Source organism: Protopterus annectens, chromosome 11.part0 (assembly GCF_019279795.1).
Source record: "Protopterus annectens isolate FY-2018-M chromosome 11.part0, PAN1.0, whole genome shotgun sequence".
Lineage (NCBI taxonomy): Eukaryota > Metazoa > Chordata > Ceratodontiformes > Protopteridae > Protopterus > Protopterus annectens.
Window position 1 is genome coordinate 215,811,484 of NC_056745.1, and position 15,481 is coordinate 215,826,964.

Sequence of the window (15,481 nt, forward strand, 5' to 3'; positions counted from 1 at the left end):
AAAAACTCAAAAACAAAATATATTAGATTGCTAAAGGTGAGTTGTTATGAGGTCACCATAACATATCACCTAGAAAGGAAATATTCTTTGCATTTGGCCATTTCCCCAAAAGCTGTCAGTATTCTTTCACAAGTCGCATCACAGCAAGGCATTCATATCTGAAAACAAACACATGAAGCTGAAAAGCATTTGAAATTCACCTGTCTGATTTTGCCAGAAAACAAAACTTTCTTAGCATGTGGCCTTACATGAAGACTGCATCAGTACTTAGTCCCACAAGTCCTGTTCTTGTTCTTGTTTACATAATGCCAGTCAGGCCATTACTTAGCAAATTAAAGGATATATTCTGTCTCTCCGAAAACCCGTCCTAATTAAAAATGTGGGAAAGCTAAACTATAGCATTAAAGTGTTCGCAGTTAAAAATTAGAGCAGGATGAAGCACTTGATTAACTTTGGCACACACTGAAACAAGAAACTGATATAGAACTTCATGCGTATCTAGCACATTTTGAGACGTTCAGAACAAATATTGCTGATCGCATACAACTAAAATTATCCCAAAGTTTGTTTCTCACAGGATAAACTTTCTAATGCCACTTAAGGGAGAACAAGTTAACAGAAAAGAATTTGCCAAAACATTTAAACATTAAACATTTGCTCCTGCTTGCTTTAGTACAGAAAATACTTGTCATTTACTGCATCAGTCCGGAAAAGTGCACAGTGAGCACGTACTGACTGAGCAATTATAAATAAGTGGTTGATCTAGTAGTGTGGACCTTGTCCAAACAGTGTGTATAAAGTAAAACAAACATGATCTGGAACTTTTGGCACTTTACAGAAGATTCCCAAAAATAAAGTTTACCTTGTGAAAACTCATAGAATGAAGAACGGAGCACAGTGGGAAGCAAAGAAGTGAAGCTGTGAGATCTTATCCCAATGGGAAGCTGAGAACTGAAGCTGTGAGATCTTATCCCAAAGGGAAGTAAAACAGGACCGGAATTAAAGTACTGTTGGAATTTCATTACTGATGTTACGAACAAGGGAGATCGTTTACTAAGTGGGTGTGAGTGTTTGAGATATGAGTCGTTTTACAAAATGCAACAATGTCCCTTTAAAATGCAATGATGCCAAAATCGGCTAGCTTTGAGAGATTACAGCCACAGAAAAGCCGATTTTCTCTAAAAAATCCAATGTAAACTATCATTAACTCCACACTTAAAGTTTAGGTACCTTTTCAACTTAGTTTTCAGCAATGGAGTTAAACTCTGCTTGTAAACATAGTCTCGCTAGCAGACGGCACTCGGGTATAATGCACAAGGAAAACTATCACCTCAGGGAGCGCTCGGATGCAACCTTTAATGCGCCCAGTGATGGTACTCGGGGTTAATGAGTTAAGAGGTGTGATGAAAGGGGAAAACTGAGTCAAGCAGTATCTCAGGTTTTTCAAGTCTCCTTTTTCAGGGCATATAGTAATTTCCCCTTCTTCTCAACTCCTTTCACCAGTAAGCAATTTAAGCAGCAAGGAAGCAATAAGGCTTTTAAAAGGGAATGGAAAGGAATCTCTAAATAGAAAGAAAAAGCCTCTAAAAAAGGACAGTCCTCTCAGTCTGACTGTACATTTGTTCAGGTCTTCCCTCCTCCCATCCTGGCAACCTTTCCATGTTCCTAAGAGTTTACTTTTCCTGGTGGCTTCAGATTGTTTTAGACAGCTTGGTTCTGAGGGTAATCTAGAGGGGATACACTTGGTAGTGGGAGTCCTGCCCTCCTTTCCAAAGAATTCCCTCTTGCCCAGGGAACCAGATTTTTCTAGTTCTTTCCTTTTTACAACAGATGATGTCTCAGAGAGTCATAGAATCTGTGCCACCCCCCAATCTCCTAGGGAAATTTTTTTTTTATTCAAGATTTATTTTTTCTAGTTCCCAAAATAGAAGGATCCTTGAGGCCAGTAACAGATCCTTCTTTTCTAACAATTTTTGTCAAAATTCCAAAGTTTGGTTTGTTATCTCTTTTCAATCTGTTGTGCTTTCTACCCTCTCCTTTAGCTTTCATGGTAGAGATGGCTCTATAGGACACCTGTCATCACATCCCCTTTGCAGAGCACTTCAAGTATTGCTTATGATTGCTGTATCTAGATTACATTATCAGTTCTCTGTTTTACCATTTGAATTCTCCAGTGCACCAAGGTATTCACAAAATACCTAGCTCCAGTCATTGCTTACTGCACAATTGTATGATTTTTCCATGCTTGTATGATTGTCTTATCTTTGCAGCTGCCTTTTCAGGAACTTCTACTTATTTGGGTTTTCAAATAAACTTTCAGAAGTCCTTCTTCAGAATGATTTTACTAGGATGTTTGTTGGACTCTGCCTAGGGAAGAGCATTTCTTCCCCAAAGTAGAAATGTTTCAACAGTTCTTCCTGAGTTTCTCCATGAAAGTCATGCATTTGCAAGGGAGTTTCTCAAGATTTTGGGGTACATGGCATCAATGGTTTTCATGCTTCCCCTGGCTAGACTACAAATGAGGAAAATACAATGGTATCCTTAGATCTCTCTGGACTCGGCATCTACACCCTGTGTCTTTTCAGATTTCAGTTGTGGGATTTATAAAGAGAGAGATCAGATGGTGGGCAGACCAGATAGCTTGCAGTCCAGGTCTTCCATTCTCCCTTCCAACCCCGCTCCAGCCAGTCATCACAGATCCTTCAGACAGTGTGGGGAGTGGTTTTAAAAGGGATATAAAAGTATGAGCTCGGTGGTACTCTGTAGACAGAAGCAGATAAATATCAGAGAGATGTTGGCAGTTATCAATGTTTTGACATCCTTGAATCACCTCTGGTCCCCAGAATGTCTGTAGATGTACACAGACAACTTCATAGTGATGTGGTACATAAACTAAATCTTAACCTCTTGCAGAATTGCTGTGATAGCCTAGGAGGTAGCAACTCAGCTCAAGTTGGCTCTTCAGACTTCATGCATTCCATCAATGCAAATCTTAACTGCAGACAAGCTAAGCAAGACCAGGACATGCCTTCACGAATGAAAACTTCATCCTGGGTCTTTCAAGAATTGATATGTCTGTGGGGAACACCTCGTGTAGATCTGTTTGACTCCCTACTGAACAGATAGCTAAAGAAATTCTGCTCCAGAACTCCTTACAAATGGGCATGTAGGACAGATGTTTTCTCATTCCCATGGAAGAAAACATTCCTTTTCACTGATATCTAGGGCTTTTCAAATGATTCAGAGAGGCCCTCAAAAAATGGTGGTGCTGACTCTCTTTTGGCCAAGACAGTAGTTCTCCCTTTTTTTAATTTGGCCAAGGCAGTTATCACAAGCTTCCTCACAGACTGGATTTACTCATACCAAATACACCCCTATCTAGAAACTATTCAACTAGCTGCCTAAGTGATAGAATTTTGATATGTTTCAGACACCTTTTTTGAGGATGTAGCATGAATTAATAGGGGCAAGAAAAAACTGTTATTGCAAAGTCATATATGTGCAAGTGGAAATGATTTTCTAGTTGGTGCCACTCAAAAAACAAGGATCCTCTTCAGGCCTAGTAGCCTCTGGTTATTGATTATTTGTGTGAGTTACTGTCCATTGGCCTTTAGTATCCCTCTGTCAAGGTACATTTGTCAGCCTTTTCTGTCTGCCCTTGGATCACCCCATTTCTAATAATGCGTAAGTTAAACAGTTTACTTGTTCAACTAGGAAACCGGTGATTCCTCCTTGGAATCTGAAATTTGTGCTTGATAATCATACTCCATTTGATTCAGCTTCACGTGGCTGGATTCAGGTTCTTTACTTGGAAGACTGTTCCGTTCATTGCTCTGACTTTTGCTAGGAGATAATCTGAGTTTCAAACTCTAATAGTGAGTCACCTTACCTTGTTTTCCACACAAGCAGGGTTTCTTTGGGAACAAATTCTACCATTATGCCTAAAATGGTTTCATAGTTTACTTTAAGCCAGACTGTTAATCTCTGAGTTTTCTTTCTTGAACCTAAGAACAAGGAGGAATGAATACTTCACACTGTAGGTGTCCATAAGAAGCTTAGATACTATGTAGAAAAAATTCACATATTCAGGAAAGCTGATCAGCTGTTTGTATCCTGTTAAAGTAAGCAAGCCAGTGTCAAAACAGGCCATTTCCAGGTGGTTGTGTCATGCTGTTGCCTTTTGTTATACTCACAAGCCACCTCCAGGTAGGGTCGCAGGCCATTCTACAAGGCTTTAGCTTCTTCATTAGCTTTCTAGAAAGGTGGGGTCGAGAAGTATTCTAGATGCAGCAATATGGTCCTCTTTACACAGTTTTGCAAAACATTACAAATTGGATTCCTTTTCCAAGTTCAGGACAGGCTTTGCTAGAATATTCTCCAGGGGCTCCTGGAGTCTTAATTTACTGGCCTCCTCTCTTTTTTCCTTTTTGTTCTTTACGCTGTGGTAATCTACCCATATAACTTAGACTACTTGTAACAGCGATCTATGTCTGAATGTAGTATAGTCATGTATTTAAAACACTATGACAGTAGAAGTTATAACTGATCACCGTTGCAGTAGCCTCCCCTCCTTCCAGCCCCCCCCTTCCTTGCTTGCACTTTTTGGTATTGTCCAGGAAGTGGATTTATTCACCTTTTTTGTACATAGTTACTGTTTGGTTTGTCACCTGGCATTGCTGTTCATGGCTTTTGCCTCCCTCCTGTGCAAAAAAAAAATGCTCTGACACTTTTTGCGCTTCAGCTGTCCTTTTGTAGGGCTTCGCTCAAATTCCTGACATTTGGAGAGGATGGAAGGCCCTTGGGTTTGTGAATCTGACCGGTTGCTGTTTGGTATGATCTATATAATATAGGCTATTGCAACACTGATCTATTCAAACATCTATTCATATGCTAAGTTTTACTTACACAACTGCACTTTATAACTATATAATGCTGTGTAAGGTCAGAAACAAAACCTCTTCACACTGATGTAATCCTCATCCTGGAATGTATAATGTTGAACTGGCATTGCTGTAAATGTCATACTATAATGTGGCATCTTATAGCATGTAAAAATGTGTGCTAAGGCACTCAGGTCATGGCTAAAGAGTCCTAGGACCAGTTCACTTACCCGATAAAAAAGGAATAAGTAAAACAAAACAAAAAATAAATAAAAATAATTATCATCTCAGTCCCTAGGGTATTCATCAGATACATTGCCATGCAGCAGCACCCTAGAGGCTGCAGGGAACTAAAGTCTTTCCTTATCTACAGAAGTGATTCTTGGTCACATCAATGGTGGAAAATCAGCTGAAGGCACAGGACTCCTTACTGATCACATATTAGTCCCCACACTAAAGTTAATACTGCAGAGTTACTGTTAAAACCCACACAAAATCTGACATTTGTAGGATAAAACCTAGATAGAACCAATTGCAGAGTTAGTTTTACTTCAGAAGAGAATTTTACCTATCCAGAGAACAGCTCATGCTGTTCTGCAAAATACTGCAGTACCAGTCCATTTATGTCTCAAAACACTAGTATTCTTGGCCACCACCCTTTTTAGTTCCTCATACTGGATTCCACATAAGAGTTTTTTAATGGACATTTGGATCTCAGTGGTGTCATATATCAGACAGTCTCACTTATCAGGTCAGGATCTCCACATCTTGCAAAACACATCACCACTGGTGAATGCACGTGCCCAGTCTGGCTGTGTGCAATATCCTTCATCAGCCAATCTCCATAGTGACTGTCACCATGCATGCCTCAACCGTGGGATGGGGGAGCATTGGTAGTGCAGGACAGTCCAAGGGGTATGTTCACAACTAGAAACCAATGTACACACACATATGAAGTTAAAGGTAGTACTTCATACCTTCCTGATGCTTCAGTATTCTTTCTCACAGGGTACTCTTGCCTTTCACGTAGGATCACAGGATCATAGGAAGTTACTAGGCTAATGGTCCTAGGGCCCTTATAAGCCTAGCCAAGTTCTACCCTTGTTTCCATGATCAGCACCTAATGCCCCTGTCCAAGAGGGACACAGGTGGAACCCCCAGGGTGAATTTATGGTTACCCATCCAGTTGTTCAGATTCTGTTTGAAGATGGCCAATGAGGTGCTCTATTTGACATGAAATGTGAGTCTTTTCCAAAGGTGTGTTAACTTCTGGGAGACAAATCTGTTCCTCCACCAGGTTCTATTAATGTCACATACCATGTTAAGGTCTTTAAAGCAAGTAACTCGTGTACCATTTGACATGCGGATATGCAGCATTTCCAATAAAGCAGGGTCAGAGATTGTCTTATATGCAAGGCAGAGATCATCTCTGAGTAGTCTGTATGAAACAGAATAAAGTGACAGTGATTTCAGATGATCCACATAGGACAGATGCTGAATACTTTGAATTTTCCTTGTGACGAACCTTTGTGGTCTCTCCAATTGTTGCAGGTGCTTGGAAAGGTACATACGAAAAGGGACGTTGTATTCAAATATTGGCCTGATGAGGGAAGAGTACAGAGAGGTTATAACTTCTTTTTTTCTGGAGGCAATGCCCTTACTTATGAGATGAGCAATACAGAATGCCCTTCTTACCACTGTGGAGACATGGTGATCAAAGGTAAGGTTGCTGTCAACCTGTGTGCCAAGGTCTGTTACTACTGAGTGCATACTTAGGGTGTTGCTATTGATGTTGTAGTTAGCAGGAAAGAGATGATAATATATTTTTTTACATTGAGTTTAAGGCCATGACCTCACTACCAATCATTTGTTTGTGTAAGACCCTCTTGTAGGATGTTGACATAATTTGGAGATTCTATGACCACTCCCAGTTTGCAGTCATCAGCAAACTTTGTCAGGCACAGATCTTTAGTTTTTGCTTGTACTTCGGAGAAATAGATTCCAAATAGTAGAGGTCCCAGGACTGATCCTTTTGGAACACCACTAGTTACAGGTCTGCTGTTGGAGGTGGATTTCCCTATTCCTGTTCCATCAGTGAGCTAGTTAGTGACCCATCTAATGATGTATGGGTTAATACCTAGCTGGGTGAGTTTGTCAATGATGCCTGAATGGGGGATAGTGTCAAAAGCCTTGGCTAAGTCTAGGTAGGGTGTATGCACAGATTTGCCTTCTTCCAGGGCCTTGATAACTGTCTCGAGGAAGTCCACCGGGTTTAACAGGCGTGGTCTCCCTTTGACAAATCTAAACTGAGTAGGGTCAAGTGTGTGGAGATTACCTATATCTTTGTTGATAAGGTCCATGATGATTCGCTCTCTGGCCTTGCAGATAAGGCTAGTCAGGCTAATAAGTCTGTAGTTCTCATGGTGAGTGAAAGCAATACCTTTGTGCAAGGAGTAACAGTGGCTGTTTTCTATTCAGCTGGGACAAAGCTGGTGCTTAGACTATGATTGAAAAGCGTAACCAGTGGTGTTGCTAATTCTTGCTGGAGCCCTTGAAGGATGCAGCCTGGGATGTTATCAGGTCCCATAGATGCTGTGTTTTTGGCCTTAGAGAGGGCGTTTACAACCTGCTTTTTAGAGATACAGGGTGGGGTCAGGTGGTAGGGATGTCATGGGGTATGTGTGGTGAGGACAGGGGAGTGAAGTTTTCACAGAACCTGTCAGCTATCAGGTTAGCTATGTCCACAGGCTCAGTATATGTGTTATCATTAACTACCAGTTCAGCACAAATCTGGGCCTTTCCTTTTAGGTCACTGATGTAACTAAAGAACGCCTTGTGGTTGTCCTTAGTTGAGGAAGCTAATATGGATTCATAGTTTGCTTTGGAGGACTTCACAAGAAGTCTTATTTGCTTGTTTAAGCAGAGGAGGGAGTGTTTCCAATTTAGATCTTGCTCCGTCTTACTCTTAGACACCAATTTTTTCCTCTTATTGTAAAACCTGTTAATGGCAGTTGTCCACCAGGCAGGTTAGCTCTTCCTTGAGGAGCTTGCTTTAGTCCTATCTGGTATGACTGTGTCCTGCATTTATACAGGTGTTTGTATCAAGCATTGGTGTAGAACTTGGCATAGTTGCCGGTGCAGTGAAACTATTTATACCGTACCATAAGAGGTTATAATCTGCTTTGGAAAAGTTTTTTGGTTTAGCTGCTGCTAGGGGGCTCAGGTGTGATGGTTGCTTCGAATGAGACTGATTTGTGGTTAGATCTCTCCATTGAAGACCTCACAGTGTGGGTGCTACTGTGGTCCCCCATATTGGTAAGCACCAGATCCAGGATGTTGGCACCCCTTGTGAGGGTGTCAACCAGCTGGTCCAAGGCATTGGAGTTTATGAAGTCGAGGAACCTTTGGGCAGGTGAGTTTGAGCTCGAGTAATTTACCCAGTCAATGGATGGGTAGTTAAAGTATCTTGATAGACTCAAGAAGATCCAAATAGACAGAGTGGGTGTCCTGATTCATGTAGGGGTCCTGCAGCTGGCAATGACTTAAATAGGTGTCCTACCAACAGTTAATTGCACCTGAAGTATCTCCAGGGAGTCATACTGTTTAACCAATCTGGAGGTGTATTTATTTTTAATGAATATTGCTACACCACCTCTTTTAGTTTTCACGCCTTCAATTTGTGGTCTGAACATGTGAAAAGAGGTGTAACCCCATATGGCTGAGGTGCTTTCCACAGTCTTGAACCAGGTCTCCATGACTGCACAAATGTCTGCGTCTTCCAAGGGGAGGACTGCTTCCAGTGAGTGCAGTTTCTTATTAAGACTCCTAGCTTTTAGCAGCATAACCTTGAGGTTGTTTTTAGATGGAGTTTTTATGTCGGGAATTTTGTCCTTAAGACACTGCCTAAAAGGCACTATGGGGGTGGCAAGAGCCTTATCCAATAGCCAAAATCCCAGGAGTGACAGATGAAGACCATCTCTGGCAAAGCACAGAGGTCTGTTAATCATGGCATCCCAGGCTGACAGATACTGGATCCTCTTAGAATGACAACAGAAATTAAGCCAATTATTGAAGTCAGTCATTTTCTGTTTGTAGTGAGGCATCATTCTAGGTGAAGATAAAATGCTGCTTAAGGTTGGACATACCTGCCTGAGACACATAATCCAAGAGCTGAGTCATGTCTCTGTTCATATAATCCAAAGAGGTACATCTCAGGACTATGACGGAGTCATAACTACCTGTTGTTGATAGACTTGAGTGCATGTGTGATATAGCAGATCCTAGCTATGGCCACATGAATAGTGTGGCTATAGTATGGTACATAAACAAGCAGGAAGGAACTTGATCCTATTCCTTCTTCATAGAGGCTGTCTGACTATGGGAAAAGGCTGTGCAAGCAAGCCACTTTCTGGGAGTGACCCATATCCCAAGTTTATGTCAGTTCTCTGGCAGAGAAGCTCGGTTATTGACTTAAAATACCACTTGAGTGATCTCTTAAGCTTCTTGGTGGAGCAGAAAGTCCTACAGTGCTGGGAAAAGTCATGCTGCAACCTTTTTGCAACTCCAGTCAACACTAAGTACAGCAACTTATTTTCCCTTATCCTCACCAGGACAGAATTGGCCCTCAGGATTACTGATGGCATTTTTCTCTTTCCAGATTCAAGTTCAAAATCATTCTCATAGCTTCCTTCTTGCTTATGCTGAATCGGTTCACCTCTTTTGGCCTTATCCTGAGGGGAAGCGTGTATGTCTAAGACCCTTAAGAACCATATATGTGAAGCCTCCACCAGACCATCATGCCCTCAGACTAACCACTTGGTTTCTTCACTTCCAGTGATAGCCAGGGATGCTGTCCAGAGGCCCAACACAAAGACAACTTACAAAGGAAAGTGGCATAGATTTGCAGAATGAGCACATGCCAAATATTTAGATCCTTTTTCAGCTTCTGTTCCAGCCATTTTAGATTTTGCTTTTGTCTCAGGTCTTTATTCAGGGCTCATCTTTTTTTATTTGAAAGAACATTCTTTAGCTATATCTGGTTTCCCCTGAGGCTTCAGCAGTAACTCTAGTGTGTAAAACTTTCCTTAGATGCATTTTCCTAATTAGGCCACTAATAAAAATGTCATTGCTTCCATGGAGCCTAAATTACATGCTACAGAAATGAACTCTACTTCCGTTTGAGCCATATTCATAATCAGATTTAAATTGCTTTTCTTGGAAGACCCCCTTTTTAGTGGTGATTACTTCAACTTGGTGAATGTCTGAGCATCCGGCTTTATGCATTGATGATTCCTACAGGATCTTCATAAGCAAAGGGTAGTAGCTTGTGCTAACTCCTCCTTTATGTCTATTAATGTCATCTTTCTATTTTTGTAAACAGGACTATCTCAAGCTAGCTCCATTTGCAAAGAGAAATAAAACCATGACTACAGATAAGATGACCCATGTATGATTAGTGGTATGGGTGCTTGCTGGAGTTAGTGTTAAGAGGGTGAGAATGCCTAACCTTAGGGAGATGGAATGAAAGAAGGCCATCTTATGATCCAGTCCCTCAAAGAAGGGCCAGCGATGCTTTGGGATGGTCCTCAGGTGTGCAGATTCAGCTAACCAAGTTAAGAATGTGATAACCTTCCTCATCAAGTTACTGAAGCATATACGTGCATGAGAGAGTAGTGTCCCATGTAATAACGCAAATCATAAGGGGTAGGGACTTAAAGGAAATTGCATTTATTGTCAGGATGCCAGTGAGGAGACAAGCAATCCTTATGGCTACATAGATGATATCTCCTCCAGAGTTGGGGTAGGTTTGATGTTATGAGGGCAAAAAGTATTCAGGAAAAAAATAAAAAGGAATATCTTTTGCATTCTCTAGCTGTCCACAGACCCAAATAGTTAAGAATAAATAAGTTCATAAGTAAGTACTAGACTAGCTGCCCTTCTGGCCATTTTAATCCTAGCCAGTTTATTTTTATGCACAAATTAACCTATCTCATTTGATTATAGAGTAGCCTTACCCATCCCATGGTCGATAATTATACATTATCCCTAATGAGAATAACTGGGATCATGCAACAGATAATTTAGGTGAACCATGCATGGGATAAAGCATTCAGGAGCTGCTTCTGTCCATTAGTAGTACAGGGAGTAGTCCTGAGTAAATTTTCTGTTGTCCATCTCTAGATCTAATTTGCACTTGAATATGACCAGGGATGAACTTTGTTTTATGAGGATGGGGAGTCTATTCCAGGGCAACAAAAAATTTTTTTGTTTCATTTACACAAAATAATTTAGGACAGAAAGTTTAGAAACTTACTGTAGCAAGGTGGTGCTATAGTGCTGTTTGAATAGACATAAATAACAAAGATTTTCCTGTTAGTCTTGAGTCAAGAATAACACTTCAGGAAGTGCAAAATACTCCTTTTGTTATAGCCAAACAAACCACAGCACTGGGAGACTGCCTTCACAAAATTTCCAAATCATTCTCTCCAAGCAGCAAAAACATACAGTTTATATTCCATTTCTTATCAGTAACATGCATGGTGAATTCTGAAGTTTCATATTAGTTAACAAATAGGGTCAGTGCAGACCCTCGTGCTTCTCGCTTAGTATTACACGTGAACACTTAACAACCAGGTTTTAGTAACAATAATGTTTTAGAGAAACAAACCACCTGGCCTACCAGCCTGTTTTATTTTTCAGCCTTGTATCCTTCAGTACCACACATGCTATCTCACCAACATTCCTTGTAACTACTCCCCCCAGCCTAAGGAGGCCAGAGCTCACATAAAACAAAATCTCCTTTACATTTTCTTTCCCTCCCTTCATGAACATTCCAGACCAAGACCATTGATCATAGTAACATCCCTTAACCCCTTCAGCACTTACTTTGCCTTCAATTTTCTGTCAATACACTATTGTGATATGAGCAGAGAAAGCAGTTGTAAGGCGTTTCATGTGAAACTGTATTTTGTATAATCATGCATATATATTACAATACTGCGGTGGTGATGCTGCGGTAGCGTTGTCGCCTCGCAGTTAGATGTTGCCCGTTCGATTCTCAGTTAGAGCGTCTCCTGTGTGGCGACATGCGTGAATGGGCGTTCCTTCGTTGAAGGTTGTGCGTTAGGCCCGGCAAGCCAGCACGTAAAAATCTACTGCCAATCATTAGCGGACCGGAGTTTCGCTGTGGCGACCCCCAACTGGGAAAAGCCGAAAGACACAACATGCATATATATTACAGTATATTTCCAACATAAACATATTATAAACATTTTTATTTGACTCATTTGTGAAGAAACTTCAAGTTAATATGCATTTTGTGAAGAATAATCATGAGACAATACATTTTCCCTAACAGTGGTTTACAGATTATATCAAATTCATTTAGAAGTCTGATAAGCAGTTACCTCTAGCACCAAAAGCTTATACAACTGGCATCTTAGCTACCTCTAAAACCTTCTTCCCTTATGCTGAGGTAAGATATATACCCATATTAGTTGTAGGTCAGACCATTGCTGAGCTCTGGAGCTATGTACTCAAAAATCTGGAATGCCTAGCTAGTGCAGAGCATTATGGGAGAGGATGGGTGGAGCTACAGCATAGAAAGTGTTTGGTGCTGATATGACTTGAGTTTATGGCTAAGTCCTCGAGCTCGAAGAGGATGGGCTCTGATCATCTAGCTATGTCTTTATGGTACATGCATAACTTTCATTCAGTTGGTTGTGGTTTTATAAGAAATCATAGGACATTGATATATACATCACTGTATGTCCAGAGATACAGTTTGAAGCTAGGTGAGCAACAGAAAGTTAAAGAAAATAATAAGGAAGATGAGTTCGACATCCACAAGGTTGTGGACTTGGGAGATCACAAAATGGACCACTTTGCACATTTCAGTGAAATTGGAAGGAATAAAACAAAGAGGAAATCAAGAATGACTTTGTGGATCCATTTTTATAAAGAAATAGCAGATGCCGACATGTAGGTTTTGTCCCAGCAAACCTACAGATCTGGGGTAAATGTAGAATGAAGGTTAAAATGACAGTTATGTATTCATTCACAATTCAGGATCTGATTTAATTACATGCCTGCAACTAGCTATCATCCCTGGATGAAGCAGTTGAAAAGCAAAGAAGGAAAGCTATGGTTGCAGCCGTCATAGAGCCAGAGGCTAATGCTGCCTGAATATAACCACTGGCATTGGGCATCTGGTTAACTATACTAGGAAACAAATGTGGACAAGCCTAACACAAAATCTGTGTTTGATATTTGCTGAACAGCTTTTCAACATTTATCACACAGTTTGCAAAAATACTTGATTTTTTAATGTGATATCATATTTTGCTTTTAGTGTCCATGATGTTTGTGCCCTTAATCTGTTGATCTTGATCTGTTGACATGAGTCTTATAGGTATTGTTGTTCATTACGTTTGTAAAAACTTTGTAAAATGTTGCTTCTAGACAATGATATATGATTTGAGAGTTCATTGTGAAGAAAACCCACAATACATCTCAGACAGTTAAAAGCTATACACCAGTAATGAGTGCCATCGCTTAGGTATAAGTTTAATTCCCTTGGTTTCTACTTGTTCATTGTGAGATTTTGAGGAAGGTACTTTGCCAGATCAAAAGCTTCTGGCCATCCTCAAATTAGAAAGTCTTGCTCTTAGTCATTCTAACTCATTGAAAAAAGTAAAATAACTGTAGCTCCATTCTTACAAGCAGAGCCTAGCTCCGACTACAACTTTCCACTGAAGCATGGGGCATTTAGCTTTAAGGTAGAGAGCAATGAATGAAGGATGACAATGTCAGCAAGGAGATGAGGCTTGATACAGGGACCTTGCTGTACTGATAGAGCTTAATAAACTACAGTGACTCCTAAATCACAAGCAAGGACATTCCAGCTAGAACAAATCTCACCCCCTGCCAGAAGTAGTTGTTTTCTAGATGGGTCTATTCTGTAGTCCCTTCAGGAAGGATGTAGGGCATTTCCATGGAAGGTTTCCTTCCATTTTTTGCACTGTTCATAATTCAGCCTTTAAGATGAATTCTCCAGTTCCCTACAATAAACAATTATATATTTGAAAAATTTTATATCAAAACTTGGCCTTATTGTCATTTTAACAGGGTCTTATCTTCGAGAAGTTATGGTATCAAGCAAGATCAACTCCATATTTCCGAATCAAGCAAGACCAAGCATACAGTTGAACCAGGGAGACCTCTGAAATCAGGGTATGTTATACTTTTGCACTATAATAATAATAATAATAATAATAATAATAATAATAATAACAACATGTTAAAATATGTATATTTCTACTGGTGTGTAGTATTAAATGCTTTGTAATGAAGAAATTGAAGATGGAGATTATTAACCCTTGTTTTTGTCACATTTGACTATGACTGTCGTCCTCTAATATATTTCCCATTATGTGACATTGTGTCTTAAAGCTGACATGTTAGTATCCAGTTCTTTATTAGAAAGAATAAATGATGACATCTTCCTAGAAAATAACACAATTTATCATTTTTATGATAAATGTATCCATTTGCACTTTGCCATATATTGACTCAGTGCTAGATTCTCAAGCTACACCTATGAAAAGAAGGAGAAATGTTGTCCTCCAGCTTGCTGTTTTGCCCCTTTTGTTTTCATTTATGAGTTTGAAGTTGGGACATTTGGTGCCTTTGTGCTTGGAAAAATGCACCATCCTTAACAAGTAATTTGTATGCCATGGCTTTTTGGTGTATACCTGGATATGCCCATGACAATCAAAATAAGTTAAAAATGGTGGAGAATTAATTTAGATCACAGTTTTTAGTGCATAGCATTGTGAGATTGGATGCATTCATAACAGATGTTATCTACTTTTGATATCAGTTTTAAGACTTTCATATTGATGTAAGCCTTTTGGGCAAAATACTACTCGATTAAGGTTGTAACTCATACTGTTTGCTTCTTTGTTCAGAGGAGTCACTGTGTTACTGAGTTGCTCTAAAAAAAGGGCATGGATGTAAATCATGTTTTTTTCTGTTGTGAATGTTATTTCTGATCTTGGATAAACAAGAACCAGAAACAACAAGAGATAATTCAGGCATTTAAGGAGGAGGACTAGAGATACATATCCCATTTCAGACTTAATGACTTAAGTGAGATAATCAGTTACTTCAAATGCTGGATGGTAATTCTTCAGATTGTCATATCCTATTATCACGAGGCACCTGGATAGCAATGCTGGACGTGATGTACATCTTCTTGAACATTAGTGTCTGGAGTCCACATTGGGAGTTATTTTGGTTCAATCAGGATGGACACCACTGTTAATACAAATTGATGATATTTGGTCTGTTCTCTGCACCCAGAGTGTTTGGCCAAAGCTTTGCAGGAGAAGGGTCACAATACATTTCCCTGCCTTGCTGGCCCTGTTTAAAGACTGCCTGGTAGCATCCCTGATGTGTACTTTCTCATTTTTGCAGGCACTGAGGAGAATCTCTAAAAACTTTGAAAAGTTCTTTGTGAACTGCTCTCAGAGGATTATCTTTACTAGGCCAGATGTGGGCACCATACAATATCATCCATTTCTGTCCACTGAGACAGGCAG

At 40.1% G+C, this 15,481-nt stretch overlaps 1 protein-coding gene across 2 annotated transcripts in view; it reads left to right on the top strand.

The window, feature by feature from the left end:
* Positions 1 to 15,481, top strand: part of CCHR11.PART0H3orf20 (chromosome chr11.part0 C3orf20 homolog) — a 2,050,812-nt gene that overhangs the window by 1,495,966 nt on the left and 539,365 nt on the right. For both annotated transcript variants that reach the window (XM_044087635.1, XM_044087636.1), the window contains exon 14: positions 14,007 to 14,111. In XM_044087635.1, coding sequence (XP_043943570.1) covers positions 14,007 to 14,111 — 105 coding nt within the window. The remainder of the gene's footprint in view (positions 1 to 14,006; positions 14,112 to 15,481) is intronic.